This window comes from Chiloscyllium punctatum, chromosome 9 (assembly GCF_047496795.1).
Source record: "Chiloscyllium punctatum isolate Juve2018m chromosome 9, sChiPun1.3, whole genome shotgun sequence".
Classification (NCBI taxonomy): Eukaryota; Metazoa; Chordata; class Chondrichthyes; order Orectolobiformes; family Hemiscylliidae; genus Chiloscyllium; species Chiloscyllium punctatum.
This window is the reverse complement of record NC_092747.1, coordinates 5,069,139-5,089,653: the sequence shown is the minus strand read 5'-3', so window position 1 is coordinate 5,089,653 and position 20,515 is coordinate 5,069,139. Positions and strand designations below refer to the sequence as shown.

General features: G+C 52.8%; 1 protein-coding gene across 1 annotated transcript in view; it reads right to left on the bottom strand.

Annotated features, from left to right (window-relative positions):
* The window catches only part of LOC140481047 (arf-GAP with Rho-GAP domain, ANK repeat and PH domain-containing protein 1-like), a 181,416-nt gene that overhangs the window by 72,121 nt on the left and 88,780 nt on the right, over window positions 1-20,515 (bottom strand). Inside the window, exons 7-13 of the mRNA XM_072576641.1 lie at window positions 10,879-10,948; window positions 9,125-9,245; window positions 8,122-8,339; window positions 7,640-7,746; window positions 6,268-6,467; window positions 3,747-3,832; window positions 626-808 (exon numbers count right to left, since the gene is read on the bottom strand). Coding sequence (XP_072432742.1) covers window positions 626-808; window positions 3,747-3,832; window positions 6,268-6,467; window positions 7,640-7,746; window positions 8,122-8,339; window positions 9,125-9,245; window positions 10,879-10,948 — 985 coding nt within the window. The remainder of the gene's footprint in view (window positions 1-625; window positions 809-3,746; window positions 3,833-6,267; window positions 6,468-7,639; window positions 7,747-8,121; window positions 8,340-9,124; window positions 9,246-10,878; window positions 10,949-20,515) is intronic.

The window sequence follows — 20,515 nt, the reverse complement described above, 5'->3', positions numbered from 1 at the left end:
CTGCTCCGAACGGACTCCTCCCGTTCCTCTGTCCTGCCATTTCCTCAGGCTCTGCCAGACCTTTGGAGCTTTTTCAGCAATATCTGCTTTTGTTTCTGATTTACGGTATTTTGGTTTTCAGAGGTATGAAGGGATATGGGATAAGAGTTATGGAGTTAGGCTACAGAACAGCCAATGATCTCATTGAAGGGCAGAATGGCCTCCTCCCGTTCCTCTGTCCTGCCATTTACTGAGACTCTGTCTCCAACTTCTTGACCCCACAGTCAGGGGAAACATCCTCTGGAGAAGGTCACTGTCCAGGATGGAATGATTAAGACCATGAGACATAGGAGCAGGATAGGCCAATCAGCCCATCAACTCGGCTCCATCGTTCAAGGCCATCATGGCTGGTCTGATAATCCCAACTCCACGATCCTGCCTTTTCCCCATCACCCCCAACTCGATTCCTCACTGATTAACAACCCAGTCTCTCGGAGCCCTGAATATCCTCAGTGACCCAGCCCCAACAGCCCTCTGTGTTAAAGGATTTCACAGATGGATGGTGATGGGGCGATGACAGGGGTGACGATGGAGGCGGTGACAGAGCGGTGACGGGGCGGCGATGGGGCGGTGATGAGGCGGTTACCTTGTTGAGCTCCTCCTGGTTTCCGAACAGTGGGTGGTATTTCCGGTATTTCCCCTGCCGGTACTTGGCACTGATGAACCGCCTGCGCTCCATACTGCTGCTTGTCTCATTGATGGCCTCACTGGGGGGCACATTCGCTGCCCAGAACAGATTGGCTTTCCAATTATTGACACATTGAAACATCTAGTGAAAGATCAGAGAGGGAGAGAGACACACACACAATCAATCCTCAAACCCATCCAAAACCATCCAACTCCAACCCAACCCGTGCCCAAGGCATGACCCTGAATTTCCTGTTACCCTTTGATGAGATGCAGGCTTCAGCATTGGCTCCCCATCCCGAACTGTCCTCAAACTGAGCTTCGTGTGAGGGCCATTTCAGAGTGAACCAACAGCCCAATGAAGAGGAGTCCTTCAAATGACTCCCCAGAGATCGGTATCCCATCACCAGGTCACCCTTTACACATGGGGAGTCCTTAACACTGATCCTGACACAGGGGGTGGCACAGTGGCACAGTGGTTAGCACTGCTGCCTCACAGCGTCACAGACCTGGGTCCGATTCCAGCCTCGGGTGACTGTCTGGGTGGAGTTTGCACATTCTCCCTGGGTCTGCGTGGGTTTTCTCCCACAGTCCAAAGATGTGCAGGTCAGGGTGAACTGGCCATGCTAAATTGCCCATAGTGTTAGGTGCACTTGTCAGAGGGAAATGGGGTCTGGGTGGGTTTCTCTTCGGAGGGTCAGTGTGGACTTGTTGGGCCAAATGGCCAGTTTCCACACTGTAGGGAATCTAGCAGGACTTGTACACTTAATGCTAAGGTCCTAGGGAGTGTTGCTGAACAAAGAGACCTTGGAGTGCAGGTTCATAACTCCTTGAAAGTGGAGTCGCAGGTAGATAGGATAGTGAAGAAGGTGTTTGGTATGCTTTCCTTTATTGGTCAGAGTATTGAGTACAGGAGCTGGGAGGTCATGTTGCAGCTGTACAGGACATTGGAAAGGTGTGGAAGCTTTGGAGAGGGTGCAGAGAAGATTTACCAGGATGTTGCCTGGAATGGAGAGTAGGTCGTACGAGGATAGGTTGAGAGTTCTCAGCCTTTTCTCGTTGGAACGGCGAAGGATGAGGGGTGACTTGATAGAGGTTTTATAAGATAATCAGGGGAATAGATAGAGTAGACAGTCAGAAACTTTTCCCCGGGTACAACAGAGTGTTACAAGGGGACATAGATTTAAGGTGAAGGGTGGAAGGTATAGGGGAGATGTCAGGGGTGGGTTCTTTACCCAGAGAGTGGTGGGGGCATGGAATGCGCTGCCCGTGGGAGTGGTAGAGTCAGAATCATTAGCGACCTTTAAGCGGCATTTGGATAGGTACATGGATGGGTGCTTAATCTAGGTTAGAAGTTCGGCACAACATCGTGGGCCGAAGAGCCTGTTCTGTGCTGTATTGTTCTATGTTCTATGGTTAGGCCACTGTTGGAATATTGTGTGCAATTCTGGTCTCCTTCCTATCGGAAAGATGTTGTGAAACTTGAAAGGGTTCAGAAAAGATTTACAAGGATGTTGCCAGGGTTGGAGGATCTGAGCTACAGGGAGAGGCTGAACAGGCTGGGGCTGTTTTCCCTGGAGCATCGGAGGCTGAGGGGTGACCTTATAGAGGTTTACAAAATTATGAGGGGCACGGATAGGATAAATAGACAAAGTCTTTTCCCTGGGGTGGGGGAACCCAGAACTAGAAGGCATAGGTTTAGGGTGAGAGGGAAAGATATAAAAGAGACCTAAGAGGCAACTTTTTCACGCAGAGGGTGGTACGTGTATGGAATGAGCTGCCAGAGGATGTGGTGGAGGCTGGTACAATTGCAACATTTAAGAGGCATTTGGATGGGTATATGAATAGGAAGGGTTTGGAGGGATATGGGCCAGGTGCTGGCAGGTGGGTCTAGATTGGGTTGGGATATCTGGTCAGCATGGATGGGTTGGACCGAAGGGTCTGTTTCCATGCTGTACATCTCTATGACTCCATGACTTTAATCTAATCCAGCTCCTTCAGAGCCAGCTCTCAGAGCGAGCAGGAGCCCCAACACTCCTGTTTGTATCTGTCAGCCAGGGCTCCCTGATTGCACCAGGTTAACAGCCCCAATCAGGGAACTCCGATTCTAAGAGGACCACCCCAGCTGACCACATTACAATCACTGCGCCATTATCAATAACACTTTCAGGATTCAGTGGAGGGCTACGGGACAGTTATTTATTGGAAAGGTTTGTAACGAGTTGCAGAACACTTATTATAATGAGGGCAATGGAAGGTCACTGGGGCTTCATGAGAGTGACATGTGAAAGTTAGCCAATCAGACCTCCTTATTGGGCATCACGACCCCGGGGTGGTGCACTCAGTTTGGATCTCCTTGGGCAGGGGGGTCAGTTGCTCAGACAGAACACCTTACATAGCTCACCCTCTGCCTTTCACAGACACCCCTTCCACAGAGAGTCCTTCCGAAAAACTGACACATCTTTACTGAAAGCCAGAGAATTCCTCACGATTAAAGAATTAAACTCGTCAGCAAATCTCCCCAGAGGGGAGAGGCTCTGGGCCTGGTGAGGTTTATTCACAAAGTCAGGAGTGGGATGGAATACCCCCCACTTGCCCTGGATGGGGGCAGCTCCAAACAACACTCAAGAAGCTTGACGCCAATCCAGGACAAAGCAGCCCCTGCTTGATTGGCCCCACATCCACAAACCTCCCCCTCCCTCCCCCCACCGACACTCAGTAGCTGCAGGGTGTAGCATCGACAAGATGCACTGCAGAGATTCACCAAAGACCCTCAGGCAGCTCCTTCCAAACCCACAACCATTTCCATCTAGAAGGACAAGGGCAGCAGATACATGGGAACACCACCCCCTGTAAGTTCCCCCCCAAGCCCCTCATCATCCTGACTTGGGAATATATCACCGTTCCTTCAGTCACTGGGTCACAATCCTGGAATTTCCTCCCCAGGGGCATTGTGGGTCTACCCACAGCACATGGACTACAACGGATCAAGAGGGCAGCTCACCCCCACCTTCTCAAGGGGCAACTAGGAATGGGCGGTAAATATCAGGCCCAGCCAGTGCTGTTTTATTTCTTTGTACCTTAATCATCTGGTCAGTCCAAACTTTCTTGTCCATTTTCAGACTCCGTATTTTGGAAATGCCGGGGCCCAACGCTCGGTGCTCCCCTGTGGAATGTGGGACAGAACAGTGACCGTGAGCAGTCTGATCCCAGACCTCCCAGATTGAAACATACTCACCTCCTCTCTGTTCCTGCTCAATCCGCCCCCATCCAACAGCCTCTGCTCCGGGGGACTCAGTGGGTAATCCATTCACTAACAGCAGCTACCAACCCTACCCCGTCCTCAGTCCACTGCATTTCAGTCAGGCCTTGCTGGAGAAACTCAGCAGGCTCTCGTAGTGTCTGTGTGGTGGAGGCAGCAAACAGAGTCAATGTTCCTGCTCCGGGGCTCCAAGCTCACTCTGTTTTCTCTCTCCAAACCCTGCCAGCGCCTGCCGAGTTTCTCCGGCAACGCCTGATCCTATTTCCAATTCCCAGCATCGGCAACATTTCCCATGCGATGACAGCGACAGGACTGTTGGGTCAGGTGACCAAATGCAGGGCTATGGAGGACAGAGCCACAAGAGAGACCTCCCAGAACAGATCTGGCCAATGGGAGGGTCTCAGAGACACACCTCCCCGCCCCCCAGGTATCACGGCCACTCTGTTCCAAGGACAATCCTGCTTCACTTCCTCAGGGAACTGAACTGAGACACGGTAATATGATCCTGGAATCTTCATGGGGGACTCGATCTGGACTGTGGGGATGATCTGTCTTGGGGTGCAGGGACAATTTCAACCCTTCGGAGGTAATAATGTCTTCCCCACTAACAAATCAAACAGAGTGATCGCCATGCAGTTGGGTAAAACGGAAATTCTTCCAATGATTCCCACTCAAGGACTGAATCAGTAAATAACGCCCTCCAACAGTGCGGCACTCTGACAGTGTGGCACTCTCTCAGCACTGACCCTCCGACAGTGCGGCACTCCCTCAGCATTGACCCTCCGACAGTGCGGCACTCCCTCAGCATTGACCCTCCGACAGTGCGGCACTCCCTCAGCATTGACCCTCCGACAGTGCGGCACTCCCTCAGCATTGACCCTCCGACAGTGCGGCACTCCCTCAGCACTGACCCTCCGACAGTGCGGCACTCCCTCAGCACTGACCCTCCGACAGTGCGGCACTCCCTCAGCACTGACCCTCTGACAGTGCGGCACTCCCTCAGCACTGACCCTCCGACAGTGCGGCGCTCCCTCAGCACTGACCCTCCGACAGTGCGGTGCTCCCTCAGCACTGTCCCTCCGACAGTGCGGCGCTCCCTCAGCACTGACCCTCCGACAGTGTGGCACTCCCTCAGCACTGACCCTCCGACAGTGCGGCACTCCCTCAGCACTGACCCTCCGACAGTGCGGCACTCCCTCAGCACTGACCCTCCGACAGTGCGGCACTCCCTCAGAACCGACCCTCTGACAGTGCGGCACTCCCTCAGCACTGACCCTCCGACAGTGCGGCACTCCCTCAGAACCGACCCTCTGACAGTGCGGCACTCCCTCAGCACTGACCCTCCGACAGTGCGGTGCTCCCTCAGCACTGTCCCTCCGACAGTGCGGCGCTCCCTCAGCACTGACCCTCCGACAGTGTGGCACTCCCTCAGCACTGACCCTCCGACAGTGCGGCACTCCCTCAGCACTGACCCTCCGACAGTGCGGCACTCCCTCAGCACTGACCCTCCGACAGTGCGGCACTCCCTCAGAACCGACCCTCTGACAGTGCGGCACTCCCTCAGCACTGACCCTCCGACAGTGCGGCACTCCCTCAGAACCGACCCTCTGACAGTGCGGCACTCCCTCAGCACTGACCCTCCGACAGTGCGGCACTCCCTCAGCACTGACCCTCCGACAGTGCGGCACTCCCTCAGCACTGACCCTCCGACAGTGCGGCACTCCCTCAGCACTGACCCTCCGACAGTGCGGCACTCCCTCAGCACTGACCCTCCGACAGTGCAGCACTCCCTCAGCACTGACCCTCCGACAGTGCGGCGCTCCCTCAGCACTGACCCTCCGACAGTGCGGCGCTCCCTCAGCATTGACCCTCCGACAGTGCGGCACTCCCTCAGCACTGACCCTCCGACAGTGCGGCACTCCCTCAGCACTGACCCTCCGACAGTGCGGCACTCCCTCAGCACTGACCCTCTGACAGTGTGGCACTCCCTCAGCACTGACCCTCTGACAGTGCGGCACTCCCTCAGCACTGACCCTCCGACAGTGCAGCACTCCCTCAGCACTGACCCTCCGACAGTGCAGCACTCCCTCAGCACTGACCCTCCGACAGTGTGGCACTCCCTCAGCACTGACCCTGCAGTGTTTTGGGTTTCTATCTGTGGGGTGGTGTTTATACCCACAAACCTCTGACTCTGATACAGAGATACAGCCTGCACAGCCTTCTCGATTCTGCTCCCCCCCCAGTCTCCCTCGTTGTAGCCCATCTCAACGTCTGTTTAAAGGGGAGTCGTGCACACTGCAGCCGCATATTAAAGGGGACAGTACTGATCCATTCCTCACCTGCACACTTCTTGCAGATAACCAGGCAGAGGTTGATGGAGGCCCACTCTGGTTTCGGCGTTCCGCAGTCAGCGCAGTGCATGTTCGATTCCACTGCCCAGATCTGCTCTGCTACCTCGTAGTTGGACAGAGCCTCAGCTATGGATTCACGTAGCGCCTCCACCCACTCCTCCTTCTCGTTATCTGTCTCCGCGATGAAGCTGAGGGAGAGATCGTCCAATTTGGCAGAAAATATGAAAAAAGGAAGCATTGTATTGAAATGCTGTGAGCTCACAGAGTCCAGGATGCAGAGGGATCTGGGTGTCCTAGTGTATGAACCACAGAAGGCGAGTGTGTCGCAACACCAAGTAACCAGGAAAGCTCTGGTTTCTTGCGAGGGGAATTGAATACTAGCGTGGGGAAGTTAGACTTTGGTGAGACCACATGTGGAGTACAATCGATTCTGCTGAAACATGATGGTTGTATTCTTGTGCAATCCTGTGTTATAGAAAAATCGCGCTTCAGAAACAGTGCTTAAAGTGTCGGCAATGTAATCATGTTACCCCTGTGGCTGCTGGAACCCAGAAATCCGTTCTGAGGAAGGGTTGCTGAACCCGAAACATTAACGCAGATTTCTCTCCAGAGATGCTGCCAGACCTGCGGAGCTTTTCCAGCAATTTCCGCTTCTTTTTACCAGGCTAATCCCTGGAATGAGCAGATTGTCTTCAGGGGAAAAGGCCCCACAGGCCGGACCTGCATCCTCTGGAGTTTTGAACAGTCAGAGGGGACTTAATTGAAATATAGCAGACCCTGAGGGGACTTGTCTGGGTGGACGGGGAAAGGATGTTTCCTCCTGTGGGAGAATCTAGAACGAGGGGGTCAGAGTTGAAACATAAAGGGTTAGTCATTTAGGACAAAGATGAGGGAATACTATTCTCTCAGAGGGTTGTGAATCTTTGGAATTCTCTTCCTTGCAAGGCACTGGATGTAAAACCTTTAAATATTTTTAAGGCAGAGGGAGGGAGAGTCTTGATGGCTGAGGGGATGGAAGATTATCGGGGGACGTACTAGAGAATTGAGGTTAAAATCAGGGCAGCCGCGATCATGTTGAACAGAAGGGCAGGCTGGAAGGCTCAAAGTGTGCTCACACACAGAGACAGCAACTGTGTTCACGGATTGAGGTGAACCTCACTCTCCGACAGCAGCTTTCCCAAGGACAGGGGCCTGGTCCCGAGTGGGGACCTACCTGAAGGAGAGGGGCCTAGCCCCGAGCAGAGGCCTACCTGAAGGAGAGGGGCCTGGCCCCAAGTGCGGCCTACCTGAAGGAGAGGGGCCTAATCCCAAGCAGAGGCCTTCCTGAAGGTGAGGGGCCTGGCCCCAAGTGCGGACCTACCTGAAGGTTTTATATGGTGTGGTGAGGTCAAAGCCTCGTCTGTCAGCATCCTTCACTGTCGCAACGTTCATCTCCACTGAGGTAACACCGATCCCCAGTCTGTAATCCTGTCAGGGGGCAACACAACGGGGAATAAATCACAGCTCCCCCTCCTCCAGCACACGGGCCATCACCAAGGGGACACAGGGAGGAGGAAGGCGGGGGCGAGGGTGGAGGTGGGTGTAAGAGAGAGAGAGAGAGAGAGAGAGAGGCAGAGGAGGGAGAGAAAAGAGGGAGGGAGAGTGGAGGGAGCAAGAGAGAGAGAGAGGAAGAAAGATGGGGAGGGAGAGAGGGGGAGGGAGATGGAGGGGAGAGGGGGAGTGAGAGAGAGGGGGGAGGGACAGAGAGGGGCGCAAGGGGGAGAGGGAGTGTGCTGGAGAAACTCAGTGGGTCTGGCAATGTAATCAGAAACAGAAACAGCCAATGCCGGAGAGATTGCTCACCTCTTCGTTCTTGTACAGCCACACCTTGTTCCCATGAATGGACACATAGACTTTATTCCGACACGTGCGAATCTCCAAGTAACCGGATTTCTCGGCCACATCCGAGACACTATCCCGGAAGAAGGAATCGGACATGCGAGCATCCTGCATGTGCTCTCTGTGCTGCCTCTTCTCCTCCACTGTTTGCTGGATCAGCCTCACCCATTCATTCCTCTCTCCTGGAATACACACACAATCCCAACAACTGACTCAGGACAATCCCCCCACCGCGCCCAGGAAACACACCCAACCCTGTCCCCCTCTCCCAAACTCACCCCCCCACTCATCCACACCACTCTCCCTGCCCTACTCGCTCACTCTCTCACTCCTCTCCATTTCCCATCATCTCTCCCTCTCATTTTTCTCCATTCTCCTTCCCTGTCCCATTCTTTCTCTCTTTCTTATTATGTTTCCCCCTCCCCTCGAGTCACTTTTCCCTCTCTCTCTCTGTCCTCCCCCCTCACTCATCTCTCTCTCACTTCCCCCCCATCTCTCTCTTTCTTTCCCTCTTCATCTCTGTTTCCCCTCCTCATATCTCTCTCTCTTTTACCCCCATCTCTCTCTTTCTCCATCTCATGAATCTCTCGTCCCCCTTATCTCTCTCTTCTCTTTATCTCTCATCCCCTTATCCACCCCACATCTCTCTCTCTTACCCTCAATGACTCCGTCACCCCTCTCTCTCTCCAGCTTGGGGGGGGCTATGCGACCTGGGACCTGGGGAGGTACCACAACGTCCCTGGGGGTGGGGAGTGGGGGATGGGTGGAGGGGGGGGTGTTTGGTTCTGAGATGGTACCCAAGCCTTGTCCCCAGGCCCGAGCTCAGCCTGCCCAGCATCCCAACCTTCCTGGAGTGCGGTGTCTCACTCCCAGGTCACCCGCACAGAGCCAATCGGATTCAAATCCCACCTACCTCAGCTCCTCCCTGACTAAAATCCTGCTTTTCCCAAATCGGAGCGGGACTCACCGTCACTATCCGCCCGAAAAACAAAGGTGCGGTTGGAAGTGATAACCTCAAACTTCTGATCCCCGACGGATGAAACTCGGGTGATAGATTTGATGGAGATGACACGTTTGGAATAAACTTCCTGGAAATTGGAGAATCAGGAAAGGGAATGGGACGGAAAAAAAATCACTCACAAGATCATTCACGTTAACATCGCTGAAACAAGTCAAAAGTTTTCATTTTGCGCTATTCAGGACACTTTGCAAGAATAACAAAGTCAAAGGAAAACAGCATTTGGACACTGTGTTAGTGGAGTTGTGTGGACTGGTTCAGAAGTGAACAGGAGAGCTCAGGATACCAGAATACAAAAGGTCAACTGAAGGAAAACATCACTCTGCACCAAAGATGATCACTTGGAGAAAGATTGGGGAAGGTGGGAGTGATGAGTCTGAAGACTGCTCCCTTCCTCGGGGAAGAGCAGACCTGATCGAGAGGTTTCAGAATCATGAGGGGTTTGGCATGGAGTAGACGGAGAGAGACTGGTCCCCTTGGTGCAAGGATCAAGAGTGATCAAGAACATAGATTTAGGGCATCAGTAACTAGGGCTGACAACTTCACGAAAGCTCGGAGTGAGATTGAGGAGGAACGTTTTCACTCAGAGAGTTGTTAGGGTTTGGAATGCTGTGCCTGGGAAAGTGGCGGAGGCAGAGGTTGCAAAAGAGCTGGATAGTTATTGGAAAAGGATAAAGTTAGAGGGGTACAGGATAGGGCTGGAGGCAGGGTACTAGCAGGGGAGACTGGATGGCTCGAATGGCCTCATTCTGTGTGGTAAAAGCCTGAGAAACAACAGGGTGGGAAATGTCCTTCACAAACCAAACACAAGATAGTTGCAGGAGTGGGCCATTCAGCCCATCGAACGTGCTCCATCATTCAATATGATCGTGGCTGATCGAGGAGTCAATGTCCCCTCCTCGATATCTCTCCATTCCCCGGGGCACATGAGATATCAGACGAGACCAGCCTTAAATGTACTCAATGCTGGAGCACCCACTGCTCTCTCAGCCAGAGGACTCCAAAGATTCACGGCCTCCCGGCTGCAGTTATTCTCCTGAATCTTGGCCCAAAAATCTTAGATGCTCATCGCGAGACTACACCCCACGTATCCTCAACGCCTCACCCACTGGGAATAATCCCTCAATCTTGTCCATTTCCCGGGTTTTTCGACTGACCGGGAGTGCCAGAGACACCCCAATCTGATCAGACACCATCTTTATCGAACGGCAGAGCAGCCCAAGGGGCCGAATGGCCTGCCACATGAGCCGTCAGTGTGCAACATGATTGCATGCCTTTTGGAAATCCCCGTGTACTACATCGACTGGCTCTCCCTTATCAACCCCACTGACAGCGTCCCCCAAAAATCATCTAATAGATCTGTCAAACAAGGCTATCCCTTTTGTTCAGCCATTGGTCAGGATGTGGAGTTTACACCCTGAGGGCAGGAGGGACAGCAGCATGCAGGTGGGAGGAAGGTATTGGAGGGTAATGGCAGGGTGTGTAGTGGGGCTGGGTTAGTGGGGATTGGGAGTAATCGGTTTCTGTGCTGGACGATTTTACGATCCCAAATTGATTCAAGATTCATGCGGAAAGTGAAGTTGAGGATTCACAGCTCAGCCACGATCTCATTGAATGGTGGAGTAGGCTCGATGGGCTGAATGGCCAATTCCTGTTCCCACGTCCTTTTGGTTTTGACTCTCTCTCTCTCTCTGCAGTCTCACCTTGTCATTCTCAAAGTATCTCAAATAGTCAGGATCCAGTCTGACGAAGCGTCGTTGGTAAATGTAGGAGCTGTGGGGAGACAGAGAGAGAGACACACACACACACACACACACAGAGGTTAGGGAGTCAGGAGTACAGGACAGTGACCTCCCTCACTCACAGCTTCAGTCTGACTCAGTAGTTGTCAGCTCCTAACCCTGCTCCATCACCAGGAAACATAGGCTGCCTCCCAGTAACCGGGGGCACAGCCACCCAGTAACCGGGGGCACAGCCACCCAGTAACCGGGGGCACAGCCACCCAGTAACCGGGGGCACAGCCACCCAGTAACCGGGGGAACAGCCACCCAGTAACCGGGGCACAGTCACCCAGTAACCGGGGGAACAGTCACCCAGTAACCGGGGCACAGCCACCCAGTAACCGGGGGCACAGCCACCCAGTAACCGGGGCACAGTCACCCAGTAACCGGGGGAACAGTCACCCAGTAACCGGGGCACAGCCACCCAGTAACCGGGGCACAGCCACCCAGTAACCGGGGGAACAGTCACCCAGTAACCGGGGCACAGCCCCCCAGTAACCGGGGCACAGCCCCCCAGTAACCGGGGGCACAGCCCCCCAGTAACCGGGGGCACAGCCCCCCAGTAACCGGGGGCACAGCCACCCAGTAACCGGGGGCACAGCCACCCAGTAACCGGGGGCACAGCCACCCAGTAACCGGGGCACAGCCACTGATCTGACTGAAACAACTGAGAGAAAAGACCCTTTTCCCAGAAACTAAAACACCACGACACGAAGCCACACATCATTCCCCCACACGCCTCAGTCTCCTCCACCCCTCACCCTCCCGTACACACTTCACCTCCATCCCCTCACTACATCACCCTCACTCACCCCAACCCCACCCCCCCCACCCCCCCATCCCTCACCCACCCACTTACTCCCGCCCCTCACCCTCACGTCACACAGGCCTCCCCCCACCCCACTGTCACCTCCACAACCCCTCGCCCACTCACCCTGACCCGGTCCCCATATCCCCACCACCGTGTCCAACACCTCCCCTCCCCTCACCCCCCCCACCATACACTCACCACACCCACACCCTCCTCCTCCAGAACACCTCACCTCACCCTCACATCCCTCACCCCTCACCCACAGTCTCCCCTACCCTCGACCCCTCCCAACCCTCACCCACCCTGCATCTCCCCCCAAGTCATGATTCCCCACTCCCACCCCCCCCCCCCCCCAACTCAGTGCCCACACTCGGCCAGCCCTCAGAGACATGGGCATTGTGCCGTTTCCCCAAGGCCATCCCGGGAAAACTGAGGGAGGGAGAGTCCGGCAGCCGGAGTGCAATGTGGGGAAGTGGGAAGCTGCTCACTTCAGAGGGAGGGAGCGGAGTAGGATCGAAACGGAGGGCCAGCGCGGAACAGGGAGGTGCAGAGGGACCGTGGTGTTCCAGTGCCTGAGGGTGGTCATCAGGAAGGCTCCTCAGATCCTGTCCTTCACGACCGGGGGAGGGGCAACAGTTCGACAGGGTGTGGAGGTTCCGGTGTGGGACTGGGGTGGACAAGGTCAGAAGTCACATGACACCAGGATATAGTCCAACAGGTTCATTTGAAACCAAATAAAACCAAATCAAACATAAAGAGGGAGCAGCAACATCAGCAGAATGTTGGGGATTTGGTCTGATCTCAGGCAGGATAGAACCAATAGCTATGCCAACCACTCATTAAGCATGAAGTGGGCACAGCCTTGGTTCAATGCCAATTGCCAAGTACTGCCACTGCTGCCAATTTCCCTGCAGCACCTTGTGTCTGATAGATATGGACTTGGACACAACCAATGCACTGAACACTGGCACTAGGTGTATCAATGTGGCCTGCTACCAACTCTGTGCCAACGCTGAAGGAGACAATCAAAGCTCCGATGAGCCTGGAATTTCTCACAAGGGACACCAGGACCATGCAGAGACCATCAAGAATGTCCGTGAGGCTCCGGAGAGTTGTGCTGGGAATCCCATCCCCTCCAGACCAGTCGCTATTGCTCTGGATACAAAGGGACCTGAGATTCGCAGAGGAATCATTAAGGGACAGGGGTCGAAATGTATAATGCTGGAAAAGCACAGCAGGTCAGGCAGCGTCCGAGGAGCAGGAGAGTCAACGTTTTGGGCATAAGGCCTCATCAGGAATGAGGGTGGGACCAAAGGGGCTGGGTGATAAATAGGAGGGTGGGACTGGGGGGGGGGGTTGAAAGGGGTTGGGACAGCGATAGGTGGATGCAGGTAGAGGGTGATGGTGATAGGTCAGAGGGGAGGGTGGAGTGGATAGATGGGAAGGAAGATCAGGAATGGCTTATGTCCGAAACGTCGACTCTCCTGCTCCTCGGATACTGCCTGACCTGCTGTCCTTCTCCAGCAACACACTCTCGACTCTGATCTCCAGCATCTGCAACCCTCACTTTCTCCTCATTAAGGGACGCGACATTTGCTGAGATTGAACTGAAGAAAGCAGCAAAACTTAAAGATCACTCTGGACGATGCATTTAAAGAGAAATGTGATTGAAAATATGCTGCAGGAGAAAGTGAGGACTGCAGATGCTGGAGATCAGAGCTGAAAATTTGTTGCTGGAAAAGCGCAGCAGGTCAGGCAGCATCCAAGGAGCAGGAGAATCGACGTTTCGGACATCAGCCTGAAGAAGGGCTCATGTCCGAAACGTCGATTCTCCTGTTCCTTGGATGCTGCCTAACCTGCTGCGCTTTTCCAGCAACACATTTCCAGCTCTGAAAATATGCTGCAGCCTAGATTACACATAATCTGAGAAAGTGGTTGCTGGTATTTTGGAAAAATACTGCATTTGATTTCAAAGAAACCTGTTAGACTATAACCCGGTGTCTTGTGACTTCTGACTCAGACGTGGAGGGATTGGTGAGACCAGATCTCGAATACTATGTGCAGCTTCAGGCTCCTTATTTAAGAAAGGATGTAAATACATAGGAAATAATTCAGAGGATTGATGAGGGGGTTCGGACAGACAGGGGCATGTTTCCAGTGGGGTTCAGAGAGGGAGGGGATAACTGATTGGAATGCGTCGGACCCCGAAGTGGTCTGGACATGGAGGATGTGGGAGGGATATTTCCTCTTGTGGGTCAGCCCAGGACCAGGGGGCGCTGTTTTACAGTTAGGGGGTCGCCCTCCCAGGACAGAGATGAAGGGAATGTAGCAGCAAGTTACTGCAGAGGCTGGAATCTGTACTGAAAACAGTAAATGCTGGAGATCCCAGCGGGTCAGAGAGCATCCACAGAGAGAGAAAGCGAGCTAACGTTTCCAGTGTAGATGCCTCTTCATCAGAGTTCGACTCTGAGAGTTGTGAGACTTTGGGAGTCTCTGTGGCAGGGGTCAGGGTGGGGGGGGGGGTAGTCTTTGAATGTTTGAAGACAGAGGTGAATAGCAGTTCTGAGGAAGGGTCACCTCAACCCAAAACGTTAACTCTGATTTCTCTCCGCAGTTGCTGCCAGACCTGCTGAGCTTTTCCAGCAACTTCGGCTGTTTGTTTCTGAATAGATTCCTGTGTGGTGGAGGGGTGAGGGTGGGGGGGGGGGAGAATGTGAGATTTGAAAGACACACAGAAACAATCTTACTGAGAGGCAGAGTCGGGCTAGAGGGACCAAATGGCTCACTCTTGGCCCTTTGCCTGTGTTAATGAGCCCAGACATTTCCCGATACAAGGGCATGGTGACAGGGTTATCCACTAAGCACAGGGGTCTAAGCTTCTGGGTGTGGCTGGATTGGCCGTGCTAAATTACCCATTGTGTCCAGGGTGGGTTAGCCACAGGATATGCAGGGATACAGGGTTAGGGCAGGGGGATGGGGCTGGGTGGGACGCTCTCCAAAGAGACAGTGTGGACTTGTCAGGCTGAACGGCCTTGTTTCCACATTGTGGGGGATTCTTTAAAACGAGAACTTCTTTAAAGATCTCACATTACAATCTGAAGGGAAGTGCGCTTAAAAACATTAGGTTCACCATCAGGAACGGTCTTCAACGCAGAGGGACGGGGTACGAGGTGGAATCCATCCAGATATCTTGGTCAAATTAAAATGAAGGCAGTGGGCATGCCTCAAGGCCATCTCTGTGACACACAGAGAGATCCCACACCCGTCTGCTTAAGCAGGAAGAGGGGCCGGCAGTGGGGGATGGGGTGGAGGGGAGGGACTCTTGCCAAAGGGGAGGTGAGACACAAAGAAACAAGAGAAGCAAAGAGGGATTCTGAAAAAAGACTGGCAGCTAACAGAGGAGACCCCCAAACTCTTCGTAGGTACATCAACAGTAAACAGAGGGGATAGGGTTGAGCACGGGCCTCAAAAGGGGAGTTACACTGTGAGGCAAGAAGAGTGGCTCAGGGGCTGGATGAATATTTCAGATCAGTCTTTACTGGAGGGGCCAGTGCTGGCCAAGATGTAGTGACTGGGCAGGAAAGTCACGAGAAAGGTTTGACGCTGATACGTAGCAGACACTGGTGAGATGGTGGGTGCTCAAAAGTGGATCAGACACCGGAACATGACGACATGTATCCAAGGATACAGAAGGAGGTGAGAGTGGTAATTGCAGGAGAACTAGCCACAATCTTCCAAGCTCCCCTGCACTCCGGCTGCGGTGGGAAAATTACACACACCTCACCCTTTAATCAAAAAATGCCGTGAATATAGACCCAGCAATTACAGACCAGTCAGTTTATCTTCAGAGGTTGGACATCTTCTAGAAACCATTATTTGGGATAGACTTAGCTGTAAAATGGTTCAATGTGGGTTGATATGGAAGAGGCAGCACCTATTCGTTCAGCAAAAATCTTGTTGAGCTAACTTGCCAGAATAAAACAGACAACCACGATTTGAAACAGAAATTGCTGGAGAAACTCAGCAGGTCTGGCAGCTCCTGTGGAGAGAGAAACAGAGTTAACATTTCGGGTCCAGTGACCCTTCTTCAGAATGGTCTTGCTGGAGATTTTGGGTAATGCTGTTGATGTGGTGAACGTGGATTTCCAGAAGATGTTTGAAAAGGTGCCACACAACAGACTTGTGAAGAAAGTTAGAGGTCATACTATAGAGGGCCAGTAACAATGTGATACAAAACCAGGTGAGTGATGAGAAACAGAGAGTCACAGTCAGTGGTTACTTTCCCAATGGAGGAAGGGTTGGAGTGGAGGTTCCCAGAGGTCAGTATTGGAACCCTTGTTTCTCCTGATAATATATTAATAACTTGGATCTTGCTGTGCAGGGGACCATTTCAAAGTTGTTGGATGACTCAAAACTTGCAAGGATCATAAACTGTGAGGTCATCAGTTTGGGGTGGCACGTGGCTCAGTGGTTAGCACTGCTGCCTCACAGTGCCAGGGACCCAGGTTCGATTCCAGCCTCGGGCGACTGTCTGTGTGGAGATTGCACATTCTCCCCGTGTCTGTGTGGGTTTCCTCCCACAGTCCAAAGATGTGCAGGTCAGGGTGGATTAGTCATGGGAAATTGTCCCAAAGTGCCCAGGGATGCGCAGGTTAGATGGATTCGTCATGGGAAATGCAGGGTTACAGGGATAGGGGGAGGGGTTGAGTCTGAGTGGGATGTTCTTCAGTGGGTCAGTATAACTCAAAGGGCTGAATGGCCTGGAGGGACTTTATGACAGTGTAGAACCTAAAACGAATGTTGACATGTTGGTGAGGTGGGTGGACAGTTGGCAGATGAAGTTTCAAGAGTTTTGTGGGTTCAAAGCAGATGGAGGGACAGTATAAATGAAAGGGTACTGTTCGAAAGGGTATGCAGGGGCTGAGAAACATCCAGGTCTGATTGGCTATAAACTCATTAAAGGTGGTAGGACAGGGTGGCGGGGACAGTTTATAAAGCACACAGTGTCCTCAGCGTTATTAATATGGGTATAGGGTACAGGAGCGAGGAGGTGATGCGGGACTTGTACAAGACACTTATTGGACCTCAGCTGGAAGTTTGGGTACAGCTGTGGGCGCCACGTTATAGGAAAGATGGGAACGCGTTGGAGAGCATGGTTTACAGGAATGATTCCAGGAACACCAGTGATGAGGAGAGACTGAAGACGCTGGGAAGCTTGAGAGAGAGAGAGAGAGAGAGAGAGAGAGAGAGAGAGAGAGGTCTGACAGAGGACTTTCCAAAATCCTCAGTGGGCCAGGCAGAGGGGATAGGGGCAGGCTGTTCCTGTTTGCAATAAGATGACAAACCAGAGGATATTGTTCAAAAGTATTTTACAAAAGAGCGATGTGAGAAATGAACTTTCACTCAGCGAGTAGTCAGAGTCTGGAATGTACTGCCTGGAAATGTGGTTCAGCCAATGGCTGTGTAAATAGAAACAATATATCAGGATACCCGCACAAGAAGGGATATTGGCAGTAAGCCAAAACACTCAGCGAGTCAGTACAGACGTGGTAGGCTGAATGGCCTCCTGGTACACAGTACAATTCTATTCTACACACCCCTGAGCATGCACGTCTGTTCCATTGCTACCATCTAACACCAGCCAAGGGTGGGGAGAGGGGGTAAGGGGTAATGATTCTACGACAAATTACATAACAGCCTCCACCCAAAATCAAAATCCACCACAGCACAGCGACAAAAAATATTAACAAAGAAAATGTGGCTCTCAAATGATACAACTCAGCAGGCAGTGAACATTACATTCCTGCAGACCTGAAGATGCTCCCAGTGGAGAAATAATTCAAACCCAACAGCCTGGAGGAGAGAGAACATTCCAGAATTCAGTGGCTTCAGATAGCGCTGCTGCTAGGAAACTGACCTTTCCCCCCCCCCCCCCCCGCCCCTTTTTGTGAAAAGGTCCTGATTCTCCCTTTCGGTCGTGTGACAGGAAGTCAATTATTGCCTTCACTGATGCTAAAGACAGCAATGAATTGATCCTTCAATTATTTTGTCCACACATCAATAAACATTTAACATCGGAAATGTGAGACAGAGTGGGCTATCTGGCCCCTCAAACCTGCTCTCTCACAAACATGGCTGACTGTAGCGATTGGAACCAGGGAGACCTCATTGACTACAAACTCCAGGAGATCAGAATCTCAGAAAAACATAGGTATCCAGGAGATTGAGACTCTCCTCAGTCCAGGGGAATGACTCAGCTGGTTGGCCATAGGCAGTGCACTGTGCTCAGGTAAATCAATGGGCACTCAGTGACAGGACACCAGCCTCTGTGCAGCTGTTCCACCAACCTTCCAGTTCAACCCTACCTTCCTGCACTATCCCATCATCACTCGATTCCCTTAACGACCAAAAACCCATTGACCTCTCTCTGCAACAGACTCAAGGGCTAAGCTCCATAAACTCGGAGGGAAAGAATTCCAAAGACTTTTAAAAGTCCAAGTGAAGGCTTTTTTAAAATTCATTCATGGAACCTGGGCATCGCTGGGAGGACCAGCATTTATTGCCTGTCTCCAGTTGCTCCTTGAGAAGGTGGAGGTGAGCTGCCTTCTTGAACTGCTGTAGTTCACATGCTTTAGGTTAACCGCTAATGATCTTAGAGAGGGAATGCCAGGATTGTGACCCAGTGACACTGAAGGAACAGTGATATATTTCCAAGTCAGGATGGTGAGTGGTTCAGAGGGGAACCTGCAGGGTATGGTGTTCCCATGGATCTGCTGCCCTTGTCCTTCTAGATGGAAGTGATCGTGAATCATGGACTGCAGCAGTTCAAGGAAGCAACTCAATCTCACCTTCTCAAGGGGCAATTAGGGACAGGCAACAAATGCTGGGCCCATACCCCACCCTATCCATTTAATCTCCCCAGCCCCTAACCCTCCTCCCTATCCCTGTCACCCCCTCCAGACCCGACAACCCCTATCTCTGTCACGTCCTCCAGCCCCTACACCCCCCTTCCTATCCCTGTCATCTCCTCCAGCTCCTACACCCCCTCCCGATCTCTGTCACCCCCTCTAACCCCTACACCCCCCTCCCAATCTGTCACCTCCTCCAGCCCCTGCACCCTCTCCCTATCTCTGTAACCTCCTCCAGCCCCTACACCCCCTCCAGCCCCTACACCCCCTCCCTATCCCTGTCACCCCCTCCAGCCCCTACACCCCCTCCCTATCTCTGTCACCTCCTCCAGCCCCTACACCCCCTCCCTATCTCTGTCACCCCCTCCAGCCCCTACACCGCCTCCCTATCTCTTTCCCCTCCCAAAGCCCATACACCCCTTCCCTATCTCTGTCACCCCCTCCAGCCCATATACCCCCTCCCTATCCCTGTAACCCCCTCCAGCCCCTACAACCCCTCCCTATCCCAGTCATCCCCTCCAGCCCCTACATCCCCTCCCTGTCACCCCCTCCAGCCCCTACACTCCCTCCATATCTCTGTCCCCTCCCCAAGTCCCTACACACCCTCCCTAAGCCCCTACACCCCCTCCCTATCTTTGTCCCCTACACCCCCTCCGTATCTCTGTCCCCTCCCCAAGCCCCTACACTCCCTCCCTATCTCTGTCCCCTCCCCAAGCCCCTACACCCCCTCCCTATCTCTGTCCCCTCCCCAAGCCCCTAACTCTGAAGCTTGGCTATCAACAACTGATTGGTCTGTGGACGAGTGACCAATTATTGATGACAAAGGCCTTCTGCCGACCAACAACAAATGATTGGCTCCCAAATAGCCAAAGAGCTGGAGTGTGTGAACGTTTTGGCAGAAACCAGGTACCTTTGGAGAAGCTGTTTTTGCTCTGCAGTAAGAAGCAGCTCAAGCCTGAAGATAGAAATTTATTTCCAAGCACTGTAAACTGTGACTAAAATAAAAGTCAAAGACAAAGTGGGAAGCAGTCACCCTGTGCCTCCTGCAAACAAGTGAAGATATCAGGAGGAGGACAATACAGAAGCATCATACCCGTCAACCAGCTGAGTGGCACAGTAGCTCAGTGGTTAGCACTGCTGCCTCACAGCACCAGGGACCTGGGTTCAATACCATCCTCAGGGTCTGGGTGGAGTTTGCACATTCTCCCAGTGTCTGCGTGGGTTTCCTCCCACAGTCCAAAGGTCAGGGTGGATTGGCCATGGGAAATGCAGGGTTATAGGGATTGTGGGGGGTGGGGGGCAGGGTCAGTATCACCTCAATGGGCCAAATGGCCTGCCCCCACACAGCAGAGATTCTATGGAAAGTGTCATCGCGTCACAGTCTACCCACGGCCCCCGATATTCCTTCCTGTGTGTGTGGAGGGCAAGATGATAAGAGGTTAGATTTTTAAACAGTGGGGTAGAGAGACTGAGGGTTTCTCATTGCCCACCTGCAGCTAATCATATTATTTTATAAATAAATAGCAGTCCCTGGTCAGTGCAGAAATCTGGTCCATTCCTTCTGTTAACGGGAGTCTCATAGACAGGGACACCGGGTAAATCTGTCTCCTTTTATAAAGTCTTTAACTTCTGTGATGACTCTGGGGATAGATTTCCAATATGTTCCCGCCCCCCCCTAAGGGAGGGGTAATGAGTCATTTCACCAGGAATTTCCTGGCCCTCTGTTTAGGATGGATAGAGTTGTCCAGGATAGCTCCACCAGAGCGGTCGTTTACACAGACGAGACTTTGCTATTCAGTCACAGGATGTGACATCACTGTCCACCTCTGATTACCCAGGA